Genomic DNA, 24,059 nt, shown 5'->3' on the forward strand with positions numbered 1-24,059 from the left:
AATGCTTTTGTGCAGCCTGCATTGGCTGTCATTGTTTTCTACCCGTGGATTTCTACAACTGCATGGTTCGCCTCTGTGTGGCTATTGTAAAGAATGGAAAACAGAATTCATTTAAGGGATTCACATTTGCAGCAAAGCTTCTGTCTTTTATGGGGCATTTTGGTATAGTAAAGACACAAATCCTGGGTCAAAGGGCATTGCCTATCGAGTTCCAGTCTTTGGAATCTGATAGCAAATTTTGTCAACATCTTCCACTGGTTTGATAACGTCGAAAAATAAACAACAGCAATACATCTTTAAGTCTGACAATGCCCAAACTCAGATTGTCAGGCACATTTCTGCAACACTCCCACCCACCTGAATCACGAATATTACTTTGGCTAGTGTCACTCTGGTAATGACTCACTGCACAATAGCTACGATGTACATGACTGAGTCCAAAGAAATCTTTGTCACATGTATTTCTTCACATTCAGACATCTCTCCTCCTCTTTTACCTTTCCTCTTAAGCTCTACCTTCCTCTCTCAATTTTCATAACAATCAACTAAAAATGGCTTAAGCTTTCAATGCCACTGCCCAAAAGGCAGCTTGTGCAATTTAAGCACTTAAATAGATGTGCAATCCATAATATTACTGTTTCCAGCATTTTCTGCATTGATTTCTTAAGTCAGAACCCTGCTCAAGGTGAATAGACTCATCAGCAGGATATAGATTGAAATTCCCTCTTACCTGCATGATTTCCCTGGGAGGTCTGGCCCAACAGAGGCTTAGAACATCATTTTATGAGACTCTGAAACGCCCCCAAGCACAATGGGGCTGTCCCAAAATAACCACTGTGCAACCAAACTGGCTTCCCACCATGCACAAAGGGGAACAGACAGACATTCAAAACTTGGGGCATGGATTTGCTCTTCTTCCTTCCAGACCCTCCACTAGTTGCAATTTGCTTGAGCACACTTATTACCTGGAGTTCTGCAGCCCTTCACCTGATAATAAAGCTGTGTGTGCTTAATAGTGGTGATATAAAGGATATCCTAGAAAAGAGACAGCTGTTGCTTTCAGACATGTACATGGCTAGACCGTGGTACCAGATTTTCTCCCTGCGTGAGCAGTGCTCAGGGCTCAGTGTCACCTCAACAGCTGAGGCACTTGAGCACACTGAAGATGCCGTAACGTGGGACATGGCAGTTCCGCAGAGGAATCACGGAATGAGACACAGTCACCGATTATATTCCTAACGGGACTGCAGATGACGCAGCCCGTGGAACCTAGAGGTCCATACCAAGCCGAAACACGTCCTTAAGGTTTAACCGGGAGCGGCTCTTCACAAACGGCGGGCGGCGCTCGCTCCCCAGCTCGGCCTCTGAGGGAGGCCCTCCCCTAGCAACGGCGTCGCCGCCCGCCCGCAAAGTCTCGCGAGATCTCAGCGCCACCGTCTCCTCCCCTTGCGCGCCGCCGCGGCTGTCGTGAGAGGTGGTGATCGCCGGGCCTGGGCGCAGCGGCGGGAGCCAGGGGCTCGGGCTGGGGCTCGGCCGCGGCGCCGTGGGGGTGAGTGGCGGCGGGCGGGCAGGCCGGGCGGGCGGTGGCGGAGCGGCGCTCGGGGCAGCCGGGGCCGGGGCCGGGGCCGGGGCCGGGGCCGGGGCCGGGGCCGGGGCCGGGGCCGGGGCCGGGGCCGGGGGCGTATCCGGACCTGCGCCCGGGGAACCGCACGGCGCCTTCCGAGGGACGTCGCGGTAGCGCCGGGAGGGTTTCGGCACCGGCGGCGCGAGGTTCAGCACAGAGGCAGAGCCGCCCAGCACGCTGTCCTGCCCTGCTACCCCAGCAGAGCCGTACCTGCCCCAGGACTGCCAGAACTAATTATCTTTTATAATTTTCATTTGTTTTCCCCAAATAACCAGATCTTATTCGCAGGAAAATATTTAATCCTTCAGTGGTGAAGCTGTCACAGTATAACTGTGTGCTAGCTGCCCAGCGTTACGTCTTTTTTCTGCTTCTGCGTCCTGTCGTTTGTATCTCCCATCTCACCCCGCGAGTCGCTCCAGAACTCTTTCCTTTCAGAACTGGGACACAGCTCCGTCTCAGACGTTCCCCAGGTTTGTTTCTGTCAGTTGCCCAGCTCCTCTGCCCGAAGTAGAGGATGCCTATTGTATCTTTTTGTTCGTCACTGTTGGCTGGCTTCTACAACTTCAACTACTTGCTCAAAACCTGGCTTTTCAGTAGCCTTTGGACTGTCATCTTTTGTTTGTCTTATTTTTGTTTGCTTCTGTCTTTGTGAATCATCTTTGGTAATTTATTTAAGGAGTACTTATCTGTTGCTTCACTTTCAATAATCCTTTTTCTGGAAGACCCTCTTTTTCTCTCTTCCATTTGCTATTAAACTAGATGGTCCAGAAATACAGCTCAAATCGTCAGCTTCACACTGTTCACAGTTCTTGACCGAATGCTTCGCACTTGTTTTCTTTTATCTGATCTAAAAATCTCTGCATCATCTTGCAGGGGTTAATTTGAACTCATACACCTTGAATGCAGTCAAAAGGAACGGGCTGATTTTTGACCATTTCTCTGTAGTTAAGGAAAACTGTTCCACCGCATTTGTTTTGCCAATCTGTCATTGTGGATTTGTCTCTGACTAGGTCTCTTTCATGCAAAACATCACAGATTTTTTTTTTCCCTCTGTTAAGGTAGACAACTTCTCTTCCTAGGGACTTTTAATATTACATCTAGGTTTGTCCCATTTCTGTCTCTAAAAACTCATTATAGTGAATGGTGTCCTGTCTGTGGTCATCATTGACATCTACTCATGATGCTGTTTCAGACTGTTCTTCAGAGAAATTTTTCAGCACATAACATTTGTGCTTTTATCCAGTTTCTTAGTGTCAGGAAGACTGGGGGTTAAGAAAGACAACAGTTCAAAGCAGCTCTCATATCACTCAATGGATTCATTCTTGAAGTCCGGTTTTCCTTTTTTAGTCACAGTGGCACTTGAAAATGGTGAAATGGTTGATGTGTGGCTGATACTGCTTATTTTATTAGTCACAAATGTCATCACTGTTGGTTTTTCCTGTCACTTTGTTCTAATTTGTATGCTTTTTTAGATTGTGTGTTTGAGGCTGGGGTTATCTCCTCCTGTATGTATATACAAAAATTAAAATCTCATTATGAGCTAATATTTTTCAGCACTGCTTTCCTCAACAGTGTTGCTTAAGTCTTGGCATGGTACTGTTCCTTGTCAATAAATGTATGTAGCTTTTAAAAATACGTATACAATCAAATGCTAGTTTAGAATTCATGCAAATTGTGAAAAATATTTGGGACTTCCTTGCTTGCTGAGATTTGTTACTGCTGGTGCGATTGGTGCCGTAGACCTTGCTTGTTACTTTCTAGACAAAGAAATCTGCCTGATCCTCTGTTTTATGGTATTCATCTCCTCGCTGCTGAGGCGTGCTACGAAGCCCTGTGTCTTTTCTTTGTTTTATGTTGCTGAGCCATGTGTGATGGCAGCAATAGTAGCAGCACAAAGTTGAGTTCTGCAATGAGGATTCTGATTTTGTCTAGAAGTTGCTCAATCCTTTGAGCATTTTTTTTATTATTTTTTTCATTTATTTATTTTTTTAACAGGTAAACCTAGGCTGATTTTACTCATTGAACCCTAATACAGAAGGGGGAAAAATCACCTGCCTTCTGCTTTTTAGGTTTTCAGTATCAGATAGCTGTTTTATGGTCATATTCCCTACAGGAATTATAAAGTTAAAGCCTGCAATATAGTCTCTGGGTATCTCTTACTCATGGTGCTATAAAAATGGGGGAATATCCGCTTCACATGACTGTTTCTATTGATTTTTTTTGTTTGTTTTTCTTACTCATTAAAAGAAGCTTCAATCTTTACCTACTAGCTTCAGTGTTAGTACTGCATTGCATAGGATGTTTCTTAGCTATGCTTTTGTCAGTGTAAGTTTGATAACATTTCAATGGTGAGGACTCATAAAGCTGCGGTATGTGGCTAAGTTGTGGCTGCGGTCTGTGCTAGCTTGCAAGAAACTCACTTGGCAGGTATGGGTTTCCATGATATATGGTGTTTGCATTATTATCATGTGTACTTTGAACTGTATTCCTTAATTAGGATGTAATATCACGCTGTTCTTGCATTCCCAGTAAATCTTATTTGTAAGTTAGTTTTTTGTTGTTTATGCTTTCATGCTTTGACTAGAGGCAGTGAGCAGCAGATGGTCACCCTGTACAGTCTAAGTAACTGGTTGTTTAAAGATTGCCTGTCACAACTAATGCCAGCTTTTGTCCAAGCTGGTGACTTGTCTACTGGATCCCTCTGATTAACCTGGTTCAGCTTTACAGGGCATTTCACTGATGAAGCTGGTTAGAGCAGATGAGCTGCTGAAACCTGCCCTACTTTAGGAAACCTTTCTGACCTGCTTAAATCTGAGTAGCCGTAAGACTGCTGAGGTGTTATGTGCTAGTTTTTCTTCATGTTGTATTCTGTACTGACAACTGGAGCAATCAGTTCCTTGTTCCACCTGGTGCTGGAATGACTTCCTGGGCTTCTGCCTCAAAACTTGGGCTATTTTAATCTTATTTAGCAAGGCTCCAGAGCTATGCAGCCTTACATTTATGCCCAATAAATATAATGTGTCTGGCTAGAAAAGTATTGAAAATTGTTTGAGGTTAGCTTTACTCCTTTCCTGAAAGATTACTCAAGATTTTTTTCCACCTGCAGTACCTTGAAGAATGCAAGTCCTGCATCTCACAGAAGTATGTGTTCTTCTGTCCACCATCTGATGTTTTCTAAATGTTGCTCAAACTGCTGTGTGCTCTTGTGTATTACCTTTTGTCATAGCACAGAACTGAATATGCTTGAAATATTATTGAACACAATCTGTTCTACTGCTATCACAAGTTAGCGTATGATATGTTCTTTTATGAGCTCCTGAAGTAGTGGTGTAAACACGTTAATTACTGGTTTTTGGAGTGCACACATTGGCTCTACCACGTGGATTGCTAGCTTCCTGAACCCACTGCGTGTCTGTCTTTACAATTTTACTGTGTCTCCATAGCCAAAAAAATCATAAATTAGTAATGATTTCAGTTTCAAGTTGATGTTAGCAAATCTGTAGTGTTCTAGCTATGTTGAAAGGTTTAAAAATCTGCCTGCTTCCTGATTTGTAGCAGTACTATTTTACAGAGTTTCTCCTTGTGCTAATTTTCAGTACATTAGCTGTCTTCAGAGGGGTCAGAAATCCTCATTTGCATCTAGAGAATTGCTTATTAGCTAATTAAATGGCAATCAGGTTAGCCAATATACCAGTATTGTGTGTTCTACACAAGATCTTTGGATCCGATTTTTTTTCTTTAATGTGTTCCCAGTACCTTTACCAACATTTTTCAGGTATTTTTTTGATTTCATGGGAGGCACTGGGTGGTATTTGGAACCATGTTCTCCTGCACTTATGTTTTGTTTTACAACCAAGGTCAGAATGTTCTGCAAAGAACATTTGCTTTTGTATAAATTACCTGTATTGCCCACAATGTCAATCTATGCAAAAAAAAAAAAAAATCCACAAAGAAACTGTCATCATTTGAACCACAGTTGAAGCATTTATTTCTTTTGCAGGAAAAAGTGGATTTGCAAAAGCGTTTAAAATGAATCAGCTGGACTAGTTAGACGCTTACAATTAGCAAATGCTGCCTTCTGTAAAGTAACCATCTTCAATAAGAATAATTTTATGATGTTTTTCTGTTATTTATGGTTTTATGGGTTTGTTAAAACTTGAAATAAAACTAAAAAATACATTTATTTACAATCGGCTCAAAAGCACTCTCAACAACAATCGAGAAGAATTGGCTGTGTTATAGCAAGTTGTTTCTTAGAGGAGTGTTGCTTGTTAAGGTCTCCCTGAGTGGAGAACGCAGGGGAGACTTTCTTGTTTCTAAGTCCTTAGCATGGTATGCTTGGGAATTTATATTAGAAGTTTCACAAGATGTGGCTTTGGACATTTCAGGTTGTTGATCTTGGTCTCAGAATTGTGCTCCAGGTGTCAGCTGCATGCGGGTCTAGTACTCCAGCAGTCTACATCGCTGAAACTCTCCTGTGGCTTTCCACATGCTTTGAGCTGGGAAAAGGGAATAGGGGGCAATCCTGTTTGCTCCTTTCTGTCCTTTTGTCACTTATTGTTTGTAATGGCTTAAACCTGGCACTGCACAGCAAAGCAGTTTGAGGAAGTAATCCTACTTAAAAGTTTTGAGTGCATGTGGAACTATACCCTCATGTCGAGCCTGTCATTTTCATTAAATGAACAAGGTGAAGAAGGCAGAAAGCATGACAAAACTTAAAGTGACCTTAAAGCACCCTTTCAGCTGCAGTTTTTGTAATAACCGCTGCTTTTCCATGTCTGATGTCCTTATTTTAATGAAATAAATAAGATCTAGCTGCTAGCTGACAAACTAAGCCTGATAAGGCACTGGTTTGGGTCCATGTGAGAGGGTGAGGTGTTTGTAAGGCTCCAGATGGGAAGAGGGAATTTGTGGAAACAAACAGAAGCTTGGAAAGTGAGGTTGTGTGTATGGTGCTGCACAAGCCTGTCACTGCGGTGCTTCAGCAAGAAGGGAGTCTCCCCAGGTACCTGCCTTAGTCAACAGCTGGGAGATGGTGACCTGCCAGGTGGGAGTAATTGACAAGGAGTAATTGTGTCATCCCAGGTGGAGAGTGCTCTGTGCTTCTCTGTGTAAACTCTTGTTGCCATGAGTAGTAAAACTCACCGTGTATCTTGCTTGAGTGACTCAGTCTAATGAACACAATTTGTTTCAGTCCAGGATAAAAGTTGTCTTTATTTTTGTATTGCTTGTGCATGAAAATGGTACATCATACAGCACCTGTGTCCTGAGTGACAGCTGCTGAAGGAACTCACTTCTGGATTTGTAAACCAGGCTTCCTTCCCCTTGTCTCCTTAACAAGGCTTTTTCCATTCTGAACTAGGTTTTAGTTTCTTTGTTAAGTATCTAAGCACACTTGATACAAGTGCCTAAGTCCTATAACCTTCTGAGTTTATGTACTATCATCATGCAGTGACTGTGCTTTGGTAACCTGAATTTCCAGGTATAATAAACACCGAAATGCTTGTTAGGGCTTTTTGCATGATAAAGTTGAGCATTTGGTGTAATTTTTGATGAAATTAAACCTTTAATGAATGTGGTTTTTTTTTCTTTCCCTGACTTTATGTGAACACATGACCTTATTAGTCTTCCAACCAAAGTGTATGGAATTATAGAAACTGTAGCAGGAAAAGAAACAACTATTTGGTGGAGATTATAAAAGGCTGCAGCTTTAACGTTGTGACTAAGCAGCTGCTCAGCAGTTCACGTGTGAATGGTGCTGAAGACAAAAGGTTAAGCAAGTATCTAAATTTTGGTCATACAAGAACATAAGGGATTGAGTAAAACATAAGGATGAGTAAAATCTGTTTACTCATTTTAGCTGCAAAAAATATTTCATTCTGGGAAATAGTATGAAATCTATTTTCTTTGTTAAAACTGAACATGAAAGAAAAACTGGTATGCAACTAACATTTCTAAGGAGCTAGTTCTCTATTATTCCCCTGTAATAAAAATTTTGGGTCTAAATATAGCTGGGAGCTTTTCTCTTTTACATGACAAGAAGGTCTTTATTTGAGAAGCTACAGTGTTTTAAAGGAGAAGTCTCAGTTCCTTTGGGACTCGCTTCCAAAAAGGATAAGTTGCATAGAATGTAATGGAAATATACTAATTATGAGAGTGGGAGAATGTGATGTTTCTAAAATATTTAGCCTAAGATTTAAGAGAAACGTGGTAGGCTTATCTATCTGTTACTGGGTTTTTCCAGATCATACTGTCATGTATGTTGGAAAAGACCTCAAAGTTCATTGAGTGTAGGTGCTGTAGAACCATCAGCCGGTCACTTGTGGCTGCTTCATTGCTTTTGTAACCAGGTCATTTTGATCTATAAAACTGTCTTGACAAAAGGGTTGTTTCTAGGCCTGACTTTAACACTAGTTGTTTTGGATTGTTTTGAATGACAGTAACAAAGTTATTTTTAGCTGAGAGTGAATTTTTAGTGGGCATTCAACATAATATTGTACCTCAGTCAAAGCAGGGGTAGGGTTATGATGATTTGTACTTTTCTATGAAATTTTGGTCTTTTCTGCAAAATTCAGTGAAACTGGACTGGATTGAGTGTTTCTAAGTATTGTTTGTTCCCTTTTGGAGTAAGGACTCAGATAAAAATGTTAATCTTAATTCTGTTTTCCTTTTGGACAGCCACTCAAATTGTAAAACTAATCTTTTTACATTGGGATCTTTCTTTGAATTGTGTTGATACGTTTGAAAGAAAGTGATGTTTGCCTTGTGTTTTATAACTAGTGACTTTTCTATTTGGACACAGTGGAATTGTGGCAAAAACTGAAGTTATCTGCCAACACTTATAGAACTGGTACTTATAACAAAGTAATCTTTTTAGTGCAGGTATCAGCAAAATGTGTAGAAGATTATTGTTGTGTGTTTTCGAAGTCGTGCTTCAGAATACCCTATGTTCTGTAATCTTTATTTTAAACAATGAAAACTAACAACACTAAACTATGCATCTGTCTTTTTTTTTTCCTGTATGGCATTATTCAAAGGTAAACACTGCTCTCTTAATGTAGGTTGTGAGTGCTGCATGTGTGCTTTTGAGAGCAGTAGTGTGAGGAAGCTTACAGTGGAATGGCAGGACGGCCTCATCCTTATGACAGTAACTCCAGTGATCCAGAGAATTGGGATCGGAAATTGCATAATAGACCTCGTAAACTTTGTAAACATTCAAGGTAGGTGCTATGTACAATCTATTGCATATCAAAACTACAATAAAAACCTATTCTAAAGGCTACTGTATCTGGTTGTGGCAAGTCCTGTCATAAATTCATAGTTCTTTTGAAAAGGAATGCTACTTAATTCTTTTAAAACATGTTTCCTAGCTGATTTGTCAGCTTCCCTAATCTATCTGTGCTTACATTTGCTTTATGGTGAGTGAGATCTTTGTCTCTTTCCTCTTTTTTTTTTTTTTTTCCTAAATGTCTTTTGTGTATATCAAGACACCACTTGGGTGGCTAAGTACCTAAATATCTGGGGTGCTTAATATGAATGAGTTGCTTCCTGTTCATCGTTTTTTAGCCATTTGGTATTCTCTATTAAGTAGCATGTTTAAAATACTTGCAACTTGGTCATGATGATACGTAATGGTTGCTTGCATGCAAGTATCATGCTTTATAGCACTTTCTTTGTAAAGCTGTGTGTCTGACCTTGCTTCCACCACCATGAGAATGTTTTCTAAGTGCTTCTAGAAGATATTTTGAAATTAATCAGTGTTTTTCCAGCATATAGTGTTCAAAAAAAATGATTTAAGCCAAGCAGTTGGTTACCTAGCAAATGTATGTGAAGCAACATGTTGCTGGAAATATATATAAGCATCCAAAAAAGTGTGCATCTTCAGAGTTCTTTGGCCTTTTAGAAACACTAAATATAACAGCATCTCTGTTAGCTAGCTAAAATTGTTAGTGATGTAAGCTTTCCTACATTTAAGATGATAAGAAAAGAGCGAAGGAGCACATTCAGTAACAGCAAGTTAATTCACATTTTTATTGTATATATTCAGGTAAACTGGACTGCAGTGTTGCCCAAAGCATTTTGCAAGCAATTAATATTGTTGGTTATTTTCCTGTCATTAAATCTTGGTTAATTGAGAGATGTCCAAGAGGGCAGGAAAAAAAGAATGTGCTGGTAATTAAAAGGTTCACAGGGAGACCCAGGTAATTATAGGCCTGTTTGTGACATTACTTCTACAGTGAATAAAGGAATGGTTCCCGCAGAACTGAAGTGGGAGGCTCCTGCTGCTGGTCACTATAGGTTTATGGAATATAGCTTTGTACAGCTGATCTTTTTGTTAAGATTACAGTGTCTGGTAAGCAGTTGATCTGTGCTCTTTATTTAGGGTCAAGATGGGGCCCAGAATCACAGAATCTTCTAGGTTAGAAGAGACCTCCAAGATCACCTAGTCCAGCCTCTGACCTAACACTAACAAGTCCTCCACTAAACCATATCACTAAGTTCAACATCTAAACGTGTCTTAAAGACCTCCAGGGATAGTGGCTCAACCACTTCCCTGAGCAGCCCATTCCAATGCCTAACAACCCTTTCAGTAAAGAAGTTCTTCCTAATATCCAACCTAAAATGTTGTTGTTCATCGCCAGATGAACAGCATAGGTATTGTAGGGCATTGTACCTGAGTGGAGGACTGTTCACTGTCAGGTGCCAGGCTGTAATTGGAAATGAATGATTAGTTGCTGAGACTAGATCCCATGCTACCCCCCCGACTGGTGATCTGGAATAAAACCTAGAGCTGATACTGATGCAGATGGCAAACGATGGAGTAAGAATTAAATAATGAAAAGAGCTCGTTAACAGCGTGCGATCTGACTGGTTTGATAAAATGGGAGCAAATGAACCATGCATTTCTGATATTCCTAAATGCGGAGTTAAACATTTAGGATCAAAGAATGCTGGTCAGTTTTGTAGATTGCATAAACTGTCATTGGCAGTCTAGACATTGTGAAGCACTGTCTCAATGGCTAGTTAGTTGAACAGAAGCCTCTAGTAACATCATACAATCAAAAGGGCTAATGCAGCTCTTGGATGTGTGGTGAAGTTACTGGGAGCCAGGTATCAGCAGTTCAGGGAAGCTTTTGATTAGAGTGGATTCTGAAGACAGAAGAGTTATTAAGTATCTTGTGAGACAGGAAACAATCAAAGGTTAAGTGATGGCAACTTGAGCAGTCCACGGAGATCCTTGCAGAAACAGTAATGTAATGGTGAGTCTTAGGAAGCAAATTGGTAATAAAATGTAGTAGCTGGAAGCTGAAGCTAGGTAAATCCAGAACACAAACAATACGCATCTTGCCATCTGTGGCCTGATGTGGATTATCTATTCTGGGGAAATGTTTAAAAAAAAAAAAGTTGTGCAGCTTTCTGAAGAGATTATTTGATGCAGACAGGAGTTAACTAGAGGAAAGCCGTTACCTATGCCTTTCAGAAAGGCTGCTGTTGATCACTGCATAAAATCTGAATTCAGGGTTTACCCATCAGAAACAACTGCAGCTAAATTGAACACACTTCTGGCAAAACGTAGTACACCTTTCCAGTAAAATGCTGAGCAGCCAACATGTTACGGAAGTTTTGGTATGGATGGTAGGGACAGAGTGTTTAAAGTAACGCTTTTGTTATAAATAACACAGAATCGTTTTGGAAAGCTTTGTGAATGAAAATCCAGCTCATAGTTTGAGGTCGTTATGGAGTAAGGAATAAATTAAGGAGAAATATTCCGATATCTTTTTCCTTTGAGCTACTTGATTTCTTAAGCGAATCAAGTTATTGGAAAATAGTATACTTTATTTAAAAGCCTAAACTAAATGATTTGATTTTGAGTGGCTGAATGTAGACATATTACCATAACTTCTGACTTAATGGACGCTTTTTCTCAAGAGAAGTCCGTGCAGAATGCAGCATAAGGGAAAAATGCTTTTGAAAATAAATTTAAAGGTAGAACTCGAACAGAGCTGCTTCATTAAAAGGTTTGAGTACTGCAGTCTTATTTGTCTTGCATTTTCAAAAACAATCCTTATTATAGTAAGGAAGAAGTACTTCAGGTTTTAAAAATGTAATGGTGAAATAAGAACTTTTTAATGAATCTCAACAGGGGAGTAATACTTCAGATGCTTAGCTTGTCACTTCTTGAAGCTTTGGAGTGTTTAATCCACCAGCCGTAACATTCTTAAAATAGCTTAAATAATTGTCTGGACTCACAGAAACCATCATCCGGGACTGTTAGCCATCCTCCCACATGTGGGGCTTATGCAGCGGCAAGGAGAGCTGTTGACCCCTGCTCCCTTCACAGTGCCATCTGCTTGAGGCAAAGGACTTGTGGCAAAGCTGTCAGGGGGATGCTCTTATTAAACAGGTTAACACGTCTGTTTTGTTCTAGGTTATCAGCCCCAGTTTTTGAAACTTCTGGCAAGCTGTAGCATTGTTTTCTCTCCTCCTTTTTCTTCCTTGTTCTGAGATGGGTGGTGTAGCCGAAGACAAGGACCAAAAATATAATAATGCAAGTGATCCCTAGAATAAATTGAAGGATCTCGACAGGGTGGAATTATATGGTGTTAAAACTGTCTGTAACTAATAACAATACAGTCTTGTTTGTCCAAGCTATTATGAAAACCTTTGAGATGCTTTTTATTCGAGTACCCCAATAAGATGGAATAAAACTTTTGGGAATCAAATGTTGACTGAACAGTGGCTAAGTTTCAAGTAAATAGTCATTTATGTTTTCAGTGATAAGTATTGCTGCTCTGTGTTTAGTATTAATTTTTCATTGGTTGCTAGCTTGCCACATTGCTTAGTAGCTTCTACAGTGCTTTAGTTGTTGGAAGATTTTCATTTTAATTCTCTCACACTAAGTGCTTTGTCTAGAGTTGGGCTGGAAAATCTGTGTCTGAAACTTGCTTCTTTCTTAATGTTTGTTCTGGATTTCTCTCTGCTGCTCTCTTAGACTCATTTGACAGTCCCATGTTTGTTTGCTCTGTTTAGATAGTATTAGATTTAAAGTCCTCTCTGTCCTATTACATTAATGAACAAAATGTGGCTGTGCCATGATTCTGTTTTCATGACTCCTGAATCTTTAAAAATCATGAGGTTTGAAAAATTTTCCATATATGACAAGCTATTGTGCAGATGCTGAATGAGAATTTTTTCAGCTAATATTATTTTTGCATGCTGGGGAGGATGTATTCATGGGTTCTGAATGAAAATGCCACTTGCCTCAGCATTTTGTAAGTACACGAAGCATCCCAGAAGGCTCCTTTTATCATCCCTGGAATGTTATCAGAATGTATAATCTGTTTTCTGCTGCAGGACGGATTTCTTCTATTCTTGTAAATAGGGTTTCTGCCATTGAGCAATTTATAGGATGGGGCAGGCCTACACAATGCATGACACTAAGACAATTGAGCCCATGAATGAATCAGGCCTAAGTCATAGCCTACGAAAAAGTTACTTTGCATCATCTACTTTGTTACCTGCAAACATGCCTGCTTTTAATTGCAGCCTGGCATTGATAGGTCAAGGCCTTCATCTGGCATCTTGCTGGATGTAAAGGCCTCAGAAGAACTGGGATAAACTGGGAAGAGATGCTCTTGGAATCTAGAAAAATGGATGGCACTTGATTGTTTTCAAAAACCTATCAGTCTAATAATGTTTAAGACCAGTGTCTTAGGTGCCTTAAAAAACAGCGTTTTTTCCTCCCTTTTGAATTTCTTCATTTCCGAAAAGGCAGCTTGTAAACATTTTTGGAAAATCAACAACAACAAAAAGTGACAACCTTAGTGTTTTCTGTGCAAGACAGAACTTTCAGATTCCTTTTGAATCTCTCCAGCATACAAATGACCTCCAAATATTATCTGATATTTTTTGTAGAGGACTTTGAAGTCATGCAAATCTCCTCAGACCTTGACTTGTAATTAAGATACAAAATACTGTAGAGGTTAAACTGTTACATTCATGTACATTCCCAGAATTTTTAGGGGCAGCTCTCTTCTATATTGCTGTCTGCTCCTTTCTGCTCTGAGAGTATAAACTATAATGGCTCGGTACATGTTCAGTAAGTGGTTGGACCCAATTCTTTTTGAATATAAACTTCTGAAGTTAATTTTTAATAGATGGATATGCTTTGTAGCCCCAATGAGGAATATTATGCTTCTGATATTATTAAACTTAAGTAAAAATTTAAAAATATCAAATATTCCTATATAAAATACCAAATGTTCTTTTCTGAATATGGAGGAGGAATTGCTGTATAAATAGAAGCAACAAGTACAACAAGTATAGAGGTCATGTATTTGGGTAGTTTGACAGAAGACATGGGGTGTGGTTGTATATCTACGTAAAGGTTAATTCCTTGCTGTTGAAAAATCCCTTTGGCAACTGAACACACATGAGGCTGTCTGTTGTTTCCTTCCTGAAACGGAACTGAATTACGAAGAAATATATTGCTCATGGTTGAGAGGGCCTGCTGAAGAACACTTAAGAATTTTTGAGTAGGAAATGTGTTTGCAGAGCTGCTGTGCTGAGCTTGAGGGAAGATCCTGGAGCACTCCCCTGTAGAAGCGGAGAGTTTTTGCCACGGGCTGGCTGGTGGGAGACTGAGCCCTGGGTTAAGCACGGCTGCTGCTCCCTGCTTCTGTGTGTCTGCAAGGGGGGGAAATGTCTGTGAGAGGACTTCCTTAGCATGCTTTCTGGATGGCTGCCTGTAGCCACATCTTCTGTGAATTATTTTGAAAGAAAGACATTACTTACAAGACTGATGGCCATTCTGTCTCTGGAGGGTGGTTGTGTGAACCCTCAGGAAACCCTAAAAGCAGGAGGAAATTCACTGGCTCAGATAACTGAAATTGCACTAGCAGAAGTTTTTCCTGCTGGATCTAAAGAACTGACTCTTCAGGTGGGAGTGTCAATGCTGTCCTGCCTTTCTAGTCACAAGTCTTTGTTTTTCATACTGACTGCCTCCTTCCAACAGCAGTCTTGTGCTGAAATCCCCCTTGCGATTTCAACTTCCATATTTTTGTTTCTCTGCTACTGCAAATCCCATCCAGATTTGTATTTAAGAATACTTATATAATACAATAAGAAGACTTGCTTTTAAGCTATTCCGCCAGTGCATCGTGAGTCCTTAAATCAGCCTACAGCCATTTAACAAGACTCATTCTAAAATGCTGTAGCATAATGTTTACTTACCCTTCCCCAAAGAAAAAACCTTTAATATACATGTCAGGATAAAATTTTCTCATGTGCTTTGCTGCTTTCTGCATTCAGTGGGCTCGTTCTGTTGCCAGGCATTGGATGATCTATTGATGCGAAGATGTGCTGTATCAGGAGTTGATGCGCTGGTTTCAGATCAGCAAACACACTGATTGCTACAATTGTATGCTAATATTTAGGTTGTCACAAAGTGCAGTCATTTTTCTTACCATAAACTTGCTGGGAAAGATGTTTGCAGTTAAAAAAAAGAGAACTAGAAAATGCAGCCTCCAGAGGCTATTGCTTTATCTGCTGATGAGCTCAGTGCAAGGTGAATTAATTTTAAGTATTAACCCAGGCAGACTTCACAGGAACAAATTCCATGTCCCTGAAACTCACAAATTTGTGTATCTTGAATGATCACGACCACGAATGAGATGTGTGCCAAGAGAAAGTTAGCAGTAACCTTTTCAGATGTAGTGTTTGTGTGCTGAAGCCAAACAAGCTGGCAGGACTAGAAATAGCTTCGCAGATGGTACTTGGCACGGCACCGAGCAGCTCTCCTCTCGCGCGCTCCTCGCCCTGCCTGTCAGTCGCGTCACCCAATGGCTGCTTTGAGCAGGGGAATGGCAAGGCTGAATTCAGCTCACAGGAGGCTGCGAGGTCAGACGTCAGGACTGCACTATGCATGGCTGAGTCAGTGACTGGGAGGAATTGAAGTGGATTAATACCTAGAGGGGCTCGCGTCTTTCAACACCTAGTGGACTGCCTAGCTACAATCTCTTGTCCTTGAGAGGAAGATGGAGGAAAAAGTAAGGCTCGCTGGTGGTGTTATCAACTGCTGAAGAGATGATGGAAATATCAAATATGCTGAACTTAACAAGTAATGCCAAAGGATGCTGATCTGGCTTTCAAAGCTGCTTTCTTGGAAGGAACACAATTTCTTTGTGCTCTGATTTCAAAATTATTTCCATGCTTTTGTGTTTCCTCCCTGATAGATACAAGAGGAAGGTGCGTATCTGTTAACAGGAATAATTTGTGGTTAATATTCAGGACCTGAACAAGTAACAAGGAAAGCACTGTCCTTTGTGTGTACCGGTCAATTTACATATCTGCTGACAAAGAACAGACTTCAGTGGGAGGAAGAGGGGCATAAGCATTGTTGTTGTTTAAGTCATAGTCATAGGAGCAGAACAGGTTTTTGTTGTTTTTTTTTTTGTCTAAAACCTTACAGAAATATTGCTGGAAGTTGGTGTATGTAAAGCTCTATATCCATGTTCTGCAAGTGTTGATTATGTGAATCATCCTAGGAAAAGATCGGATCTAAGTTTATATGTGAAGAGTTACTTAATATAAGTTCTAGAAGATAAAGGGAGGGAACAAAAGGCTGAAAATCTTAGTTAATATTCCATTGCTGCATCCTTTACACTTTTATACAGTTTTATGCTATTTTTTATGGTTACTTTTTATGGCTTTTATATTGGTTTGCTACCATAATTCTGTAGACAAGTGTGTTTATTGGTAGTGTTCAGTGGGATGCACGCAAACTTTTTGTATTGGAATACATGCTTATTGTTTTGGCAGTAGAATTAATTCAGTTTAATCACTTCTTTTAATCATTAGTAATATATTCAAACCAATAGGTTGTTACGTATAAAGACAAACTGAAGCTCTCCATCCACAGATGATTCCAAAGCATCATTAAATCATAAATTAAAGAGCTTTCACGTTTTTTTTAAAAAAGCTCTTCTCTTACTGCACAAATAGAAAGCATACCAGAAGCATACCAGTATGACAGATGTACCATTTTGATGGTATACTCTCCTCCTTTACTTCATATTAAATAGGTTTCCTTAAATAAAATGTTCAGCTTATTTGGTTTTCTTTGTGAGATAGCTACTTTTAAAGAAAATGCCCCCCGCCCCCCTTTTTTTTTTAAAAAAAAGGTAGAGCTTCCTTTATCAGTGAATGAGGAGGGAAATAAATTCACTTACTGACCTAAGGTTCTTGAATGGTTGCAATGCTACTGTCCCAGGGCTCCTTTGGAGCCAGGAAAGCAATATATTGAATTTGTGAAGGTTGTCTAAATGCACAGATATTCATAGGGCTGGTTTCTTTCCAGTTGGAAGGCAATTGACAAAGGAAGATAGTCTTAACCTTTCCTTTATAAACTTCAGTGGACTAGGTAGTTTGCATAATGATTTTTTTCCAGCTTAGTGAATGAGGAAATGAGGCTGTGGATTTACTTTTTTTCTTAACGTTTTAAGTTAAATGCAATATATTATTAAGCATCCAGGAGAAAATTTTTGTACCTCCATTCTTGCCCGCAGCTTCCACGGTGCAGTGTGCAGCTGTTAGTCATTGGCTGGGAAATTAATTGAAAGATCCAAATTGCAAGTATTTCTTTTTAGAGAGAGAGAGATCTGAGACTACAATGACTTTCTTGGAGGCTTGAAGTAATGTGCTGTGCGGAGCACCCTTGACTGTTGTAGGCTGAAATTACAGATTAATAGTGTGACAGCCAGGTGCTGCATAAGACCGGGGGCTTCCTGGCACTTTTATCAGTGGTTCACTGGTGTTGTATCTAGTCTGTGTAGTGCAGCTATGAACCACAGTACTTAACTAACAGTTTGCCTGGTCTTGTGAGTAAGGCTGCTCTGCTTTTGTTGGTGGTGCTCTCATCACCAAGGGGAGCTGCACTGACACAACACAGCTCCCTTGCGGACACCCCTTTGGCTTGCTTGTAGCATTGGTGACAGGTTTGTAGTGAAAGCCCAATTTTCAATGAAGGGTTTGGACTTCATCTAGAAAATGCACAGGCATGTCTTGATTAGCAGCTTCAGAAATCCATGTTTTAAAACTATGGAGAGACAGCAAATGCTTTGGTCTAACTTAACAAATGAAATTAAATAACTCAGAACAAGTTTTGCATTGCTGGAGTGAAGCAAAGAGTTTGCATTTCCCTGTGGAAACTGCCTCCTGTTCCCAGTGGCTTTGTTGGGGGGATGGGGGGAGATAATATTGCTAAAATGTCCTATCAGAAAAAAAAATATTTGGTAGCTTTAGTGTCTTTGTTTTTTTCGAATGCTTGCAACTTCTAAAGCCTCTTCATAGTAAAATATAAGTCATAGGTTGTCCTTCCAATGTATTGGTCAAAGATGTAGCTCCTTTTTCAGCCTGATACAATAGCGCAGTGACAGGGTTCTCCAAGTCCAAATATCATGGATTAAAGCCAGTGTCTGTTCTGCTGTGCTAGGTCCCACCCATTCCTTTATGTTCTCTTTGCTCAGATTTAAACTCAGTTTAGTTGCCTCGTTTATTGTAGAGCAAAGTTTTACTTCAGTGGTAGTATTTATCTGCCTACAAGTAGAACTTCAGATTTTTGTCACATACATCTCCAGTGGATCAAAGAAATATGTTTAATTCTTCCTGTGTACTGTGATTCAACAGTGATGAGATTTAAGACTGACATTGAAAATGGCTGTTATTAAGGTGAGTGGAGATTCATGATTCGGTGCTGTCTCGAGCCAGACTGCTTGAATCTCAGAAGCCTTGCGTTCTGTGTGGCGTTCTGCTGGCTAGTGGGTAACGTGCCCAGCTCACAGTCAGCACTAAGCTGTACGTTAAAGGGAGACAAGGGCAGCATAGAAGTAGACCAGACTAACGGCGTGTCCAGCTGCATCTCAAAAACTCTTCTTCAACACTCTTTGCTACTCTGCCAGGCTCAGAAACGGCTGGGTAGGTGAGGGTCCTGCCCTCCTGGCTGGCGGCCTCTGTCGCGGAGCTGGGGGCAGCAGCAGGGGCTGTGTCCAGGCTCATGCCAGGCTGAGCACGGGGCTGTGGCTGACAGTCGCCACCAGCTTAGTCCCTCGTGCAGCCACGAGCGAGGAGGGAAGTGTGAGGCTGACTGAGTCAGTGCCGCTTCCTGCAGCACCTGTTTTTCTCAGCTCCTGCCAAGAGATTATTAACCTGGGCTCATCCCACTGCAATGTGAACTCTGAATCACAGCTTTGAGGGGAGTGCATCTTCACATATTTTTCTGGATTAAGGAACACATTCCAATTGTCATCTCTGTTAAAGGGTAGTTCATGTCAGCTCTGCCAAAATGCATGATAGGCTTACCTGCCCTTACAGTGGTTTGGTTTCATTTTCTAGCATATGTCCCATAAAGAAACTAGAGCACTTCAGCTGTAGATAAACAGAGGCATACACTTAGATGCTATAAAATCTGGCACCTGCAAAACTCAGGTTTCTCACAGCATGGTTAAAAATATTGGGGCTAGGATTGAAATGCGCTGTTGCAAAAGGCTCTGTCAGGGTTTGCTGAGATACTCTCCGCAGTACTGCTGGGTACAAGTTTGGTAGCTGGTTTGTATCTGCACATCGTGCTCCGACCCCATAGGCGAACATGAGATGGAATTTTCTTAAGTGCGTGACCATTTCTTGGGAAGTTTAGCTGTAGTGTAATTACTAATTAATCATTATAAACAGCATTCAGACTTTGGGTTCATGTTAGATTTTAAGTATAGGCTACAGTCCTCCATTCCTGATGCTTTGGAGTCATATTTCATACCTATTTAAATGGTTAGCTTCTGTATGCTTTAGCTAGTATTAAAGAAAAGGTGTAAAGATTTTCCGGAATTGTTGATGGTCCTTGAAAGGGAGGTTGGCAGATCTTACCCTTGCAAACTTCTGTACATTTTATTTTCATAATACAGAATTTAAAGGAACAAAATAAGTAAGGAAATGGATTAGCTGTGCTGAAATACATCTTCATATACTCAAAATAACATTGAAAGTCCTGTGAAAAATACTATTTTCATTTAATGAAAGTGTTTGGATCTTAATTCTTAAACTGTAAAATCTGAACACTTCCAGCCATGAGCAAGTCTTGCAGTTGTTTTGCCTTATTCAATAGACCTTTGGCTGACTTCTCATCTTAAAGATGCATGTCTTATTGCAGCATATTTTAAGCTTGGCAGGAAACAGTATTGCAGTACATTCTCTCTGCACCAAACTTCTGTTTTATCAGATACAAGCTCTTTCCCTCAAATGGTGTGGGGGGAAACTTATGTTCCTTAGCTGAGAGTATATTTCTTATTCTTTGCATTGTGCTAATACTCATTCTAGGCCATTTTTAGCACCAATGTAAAATGAAGATGATCTGTTACAGGTTTTTTGTTCTGATTTATGTTCTTCCTCTTATCAGTCACTGAAACACAAAGCTGAAATATGTCAAGTTAGATGCTTGCTTTTTGGACTAGTCCTGCGTGGTGATTTTTTGTTTTTGTTGGTTTTTTTGGTCACTACTTTAAAGCAACTTAAAAATAGAATATTCTGCTCAACTTGCTTGTTCATACTTGTAAAAATTTCTTCTTAGCTAGGGCCTTATTCTTACCTCTTCATGTTCTTGAATGCTACAGCATTCCTAGCAATCATGTTTAAGGTCTTTTGGTAAATGGTGGGATTCACAGGCTGCAGACAAGTGGAACATTGAGGATCCTGTGGGAAATGATTACTTGTCTTTGCCTGTCAGATCTTGTAGCTGCCTGCATTTCTGTCTCGGTTGCCCAGTACCTGAGGTTTTGGGAAAGTTCCTCTCAGTTAAGCTTATGCCCCATAAATATGGAACATTTCCATGCCTGTGCTTGAAAGGCACATAGGGAAGGAAGTGATTTAGGAATTCTGGTGGGGTACAAAGACGCAGATGTGTCTGTGCTCTGCTGATAGGAAATCTCATTTAAGAGTACAAAGGAATATGTAAAGAGTACAAAGTACATATGTAAAATTCAGCAATAGCTTTTGCAAAATGCTATTAATTTTTTTCGTAGTTTCTGAGAGTACTGAACCTTGAGACTGAGAGGTTTTATTGATAGGTTTAATAATTAATTACAAAATAGAATCAGTATCTTAACATAGGGGATGTAACATAACTTTTTCAGTCTTAAAACAAAAAACAAAACAAACAAAAAACACTTTAAACCATTAAATTAAAATCTGCTAGTTTAAAGCAAATGTCCTGCTTGTTACTGACAGTGCTGTAGGTCTTAGCTTTAACAATATAGTTTGTATGTTTGCTGTATTAGTTGTGGTCACTTATTATTGCTCCTTCAAAGAGTAACTGAAAATTTAAAAAAGAATGCACAGAGATAAACTCCTGGCTGGTAAAATTTTGGCTGGTGTGTCTTGATGTATTAACTAGTTAAAGACTGATCTACTTTAAAAAGGGCAAGTTGCAAAGGGAGGAAAAAAGCTAACTCAATACTAAAAGCCTGTGCTCTGAGAAATGTTTTCCAAACCAGGTTTTATTGAAAAAAATGACCCCTAACTTTTGGTTTCATCGTTTGATTAGAGCACTTAATTTAACAATAAGAACCAAGATTAAATATTCATTTGTATTTGAATAACCTGTTCTGGAAGGGATTTTTGTGATTGCAGGTTTGCAGGTAGTCTCATCGGATCAAGCAGCATCTCTTTGTAGATCATGGAGCAACAACCAGCTAATTCTTGCTGTTGTCGTAATGTTCCAGACCATTGTTTATGTTTGCAAATGTCAATATGAGTACAGCAAAGAAAGAAAATGGATGTGAATAATATTAATCTTCACAATTTACACTCTATGTACATGTTCTGGATGCCTTTAAAATTTAAATGTACAATGTTTCTGAAATTTTGAAATGCTGAACATTTTTCTTCTGTTTTCAGCACCTCATCTCGTGTTGCTAAAGGAATAGACTGTACAAAAATGAGCCTCCAGGGGGCAAGTGGTGGACATGAGAGATCAAGGGACAGACGCAGATCAAGTGACAGGTCTCGTGACTCATCCCATGAAAGAACAGAATCTCAGCTCACTCCATGCATCAGGAATGTTACTTCACCAACAAGACAGTACCATTCTGGTGTGTTCAGATCTATAACATTTCAGGATTAACGTTTTTTAAGCTTAATTACCATTTTGTTAAAGAAATACAATAAAAAGCATTATTTTTGTTGATGCCACAACATTCAGATTTCTTAGATGTGCCGTGGGCTGGCAGTACCCTTTTTTTGCTAGAACATCATGTAGGAATACATAACAGTTATGACTGTATTTAATTTGAATCACAAGAATGATCTGATCTAGTTTTCCTAAGAGGAGAATAGACTAAATTTCTGGTTTATTTGGTAGGGTTTGACTACACAGAAATAGAGGTGTTTTTTTTAATTAAATGACAAAACCTAATATGTTTCTTTAAGCTATAGCACTGAACAAAAACTGCAATGCATAGCTCCAATATTATGTTGATTTGCTTTTTCAATATTAGAATGCAAAAGTTTTCTTGTCAGGAGTTTGGGGAGACAAGGTGGTTTGATGTGAACTTTGTGAGGTTCAGCAATGCCAACTGCAAGATCCTACTAGCTGGATTGGGGTGATCCCTAATATCAGTACAGTATGGGTAATTAATTGGTTGAGAGCAGCCCTCTGGAGAAGTTCTTGGGAATACAGGTGGTAAAAAATTGGATGTGAGCTGGCAGTGTGCGCTTGCAGCTCAGAAAACTGATTGTATCCTGAACTGCCTAAAGATAAGCATGGCTAGCAGGTCGAGGGGTTTCTCCCCTTCTACTCTGCCCTTGTGAAGCCCCACGTGGAGTCCTGCATTCAGCTCTGGGGCTGCAAGCACAAGAAACATGTGGAGCTGTTAGAGTGGGTCCAGAGGGTCCAGCTGGAATTGTCTAGCCGGGAGAAGAGAAGGCTCCAGGGAGACCTTATTTGCAACATTTTAATACATAAAGGGGGGTTAAAAGAAATACAGGGGGAGACTTTTTACCAAGGTCCATACTGACAGGACAAGATGGTAATGACTTGAAGTTGGAAGAGGGTAGATTTAGATTGAATGTAAGGAAGAATACATACATACATATATAATTATATATAATTTATGAGGGTGGTGAGACAGTAAAATAAATTTCCCAGAGAAGTTTCAGATAGCTCATTGTTGGAAGAGTTTATGGTCAGGTTCGGTGGGGCTTTGGGCAACCTGATCAAGTGAAAGATGTCCCTACCTGTGGCAGGAGGGCTGGACTTTAAATGATCTTCAGAGGTCCCTTCCAACCCAAACCATTCTGTGATCACCAAATAGTAGAAACTTTGCGTTCTCATATGTAGACAGTAGCTATTTTTGATGGCTTCTTTAACTAGAATAGCTTTAACTGAGTTTTTATCAGTTTGGCATGTTATGTCCCTGGAAACATACAAGCTGCATAGAGCTTATGTGAAGTTATAATTTTTGGTTTTTGTTTTTCTCCCTCCACCTTTTTCCCTCTTAAGATCGAGAAAAGGATCACAGTTCATCTCGACCAAGCAGCCCTCGTCCTCAAAAGACTTCGCCTAATGGTTCCACTGTTAGCATGGGGAACAGCAGCAGAAACAGTAGCCAGTCAAGTTCAGATGGGAGCTGCAAGGCTGGTGGAGAAATGGTGTTTGTATATGAAAATGGAAAAGAAGGAGCTCGGAATGTAAGAACTTCTGAACGAGTAACACTCATAGTGGACAACACCAGATTTGTTGTGGATCCTTCTATTTTCACTGCACAGCCTAATACAATGTTGGGCAGGTTTGTATCTTTTTTTCCCTCTCCTTAATCTCTAACTGTAGGTGAGAGTCATTTTGTAGGTGTGTTTTTGAAAGGTACTAAAACTATTTAAATGGCAGTTGAACTCATTGCTCCAGCTGATCTTCTAACACTTGATATTATAAGTTTGTAAAGGTCTTTAAGTGAGAAAAGAGATGAAAGTTCTCTGCTTGGCAGAGATGTCAGTGGATGTCTATTACCTAGAGACATCATAAGTAAATTAACATTTCATATGAGAATGGTATTCATTTCCTTCTGTCTTTCTGGGCATCACTTCTGTATCGAGTCTGCCTCATGCTATCTGTTTTTAAACCTAGTTGTTTCATAAAACAAAGTCATGAACATTTAATCTTTTTCAAAAGCAGCAAGGAGGAAAACTTGAAGGTGTTTTTTGTCTTAATGGGCTTATGTGCACAGCATTCAAACTCAACATATTTATCTTCTGAAATGCTTTTTGGAAAGGGGAATGTCAAATGGGTATTGTCAGTATAACATGTCAGAGTCTTAGCAAAGAGAACTAATGTTTAAAATGGTCAGTAGTTGAATGAAAGTCCACGTATTTGTGTCTAATATTTCCTATAGAATCT

At 39.9% G+C, this 24,059-nt stretch overlaps 1 protein-coding gene across 5 annotated transcripts in view; it reads left to right on the forward strand.

The window, feature by feature from the left end:
* Positions 1 to 1,393: 1,393 nt before the first annotated feature.
* The window catches only part of BTBD10 (BTB domain containing 10), a 30,278-nt gene continuing 7,612 nt past the window's right edge, over positions 1,394 to 24,059 (forward strand). Inside the window, exons 1-4 of one of the 5 annotated variants that reach the window (XM_080593048.1) lie at positions 1,396 to 1,549; positions 8,686 to 8,844; positions 21,566 to 21,759; positions 23,169 to 23,454. In XM_080593048.1, coding sequence (XP_080449174.1) covers positions 8,744 to 8,844; positions 21,566 to 21,759; positions 23,169 to 23,454 — 581 coding nt within the window. In that variant the 5' untranslated portion in view covers positions 1,396 to 1,549; positions 8,686 to 8,743. Of the gene's footprint in view, positions 1,550 to 1,697; positions 2,095 to 8,661; positions 8,845 to 13,824; positions 15,872 to 21,565; positions 21,760 to 23,168; positions 23,455 to 24,059 lie in introns of those variants that run through there. The other 4 variants (XM_080593049.1, XM_080593050.1, XM_080593051.1 and 1 more) reach the window with 4 other exon arrangements.

The sequence above is a fragment of the Anser brachyrhynchus genome, assembly GCF_964034855.1.
Source record: "Anser brachyrhynchus genome assembly, chromosome: 5".
In the NCBI taxonomy this organism is placed as follows: Eukaryota; Metazoa; Chordata; class Aves; order Anseriformes; family Anatidae; genus Anser; species Anser brachyrhynchus.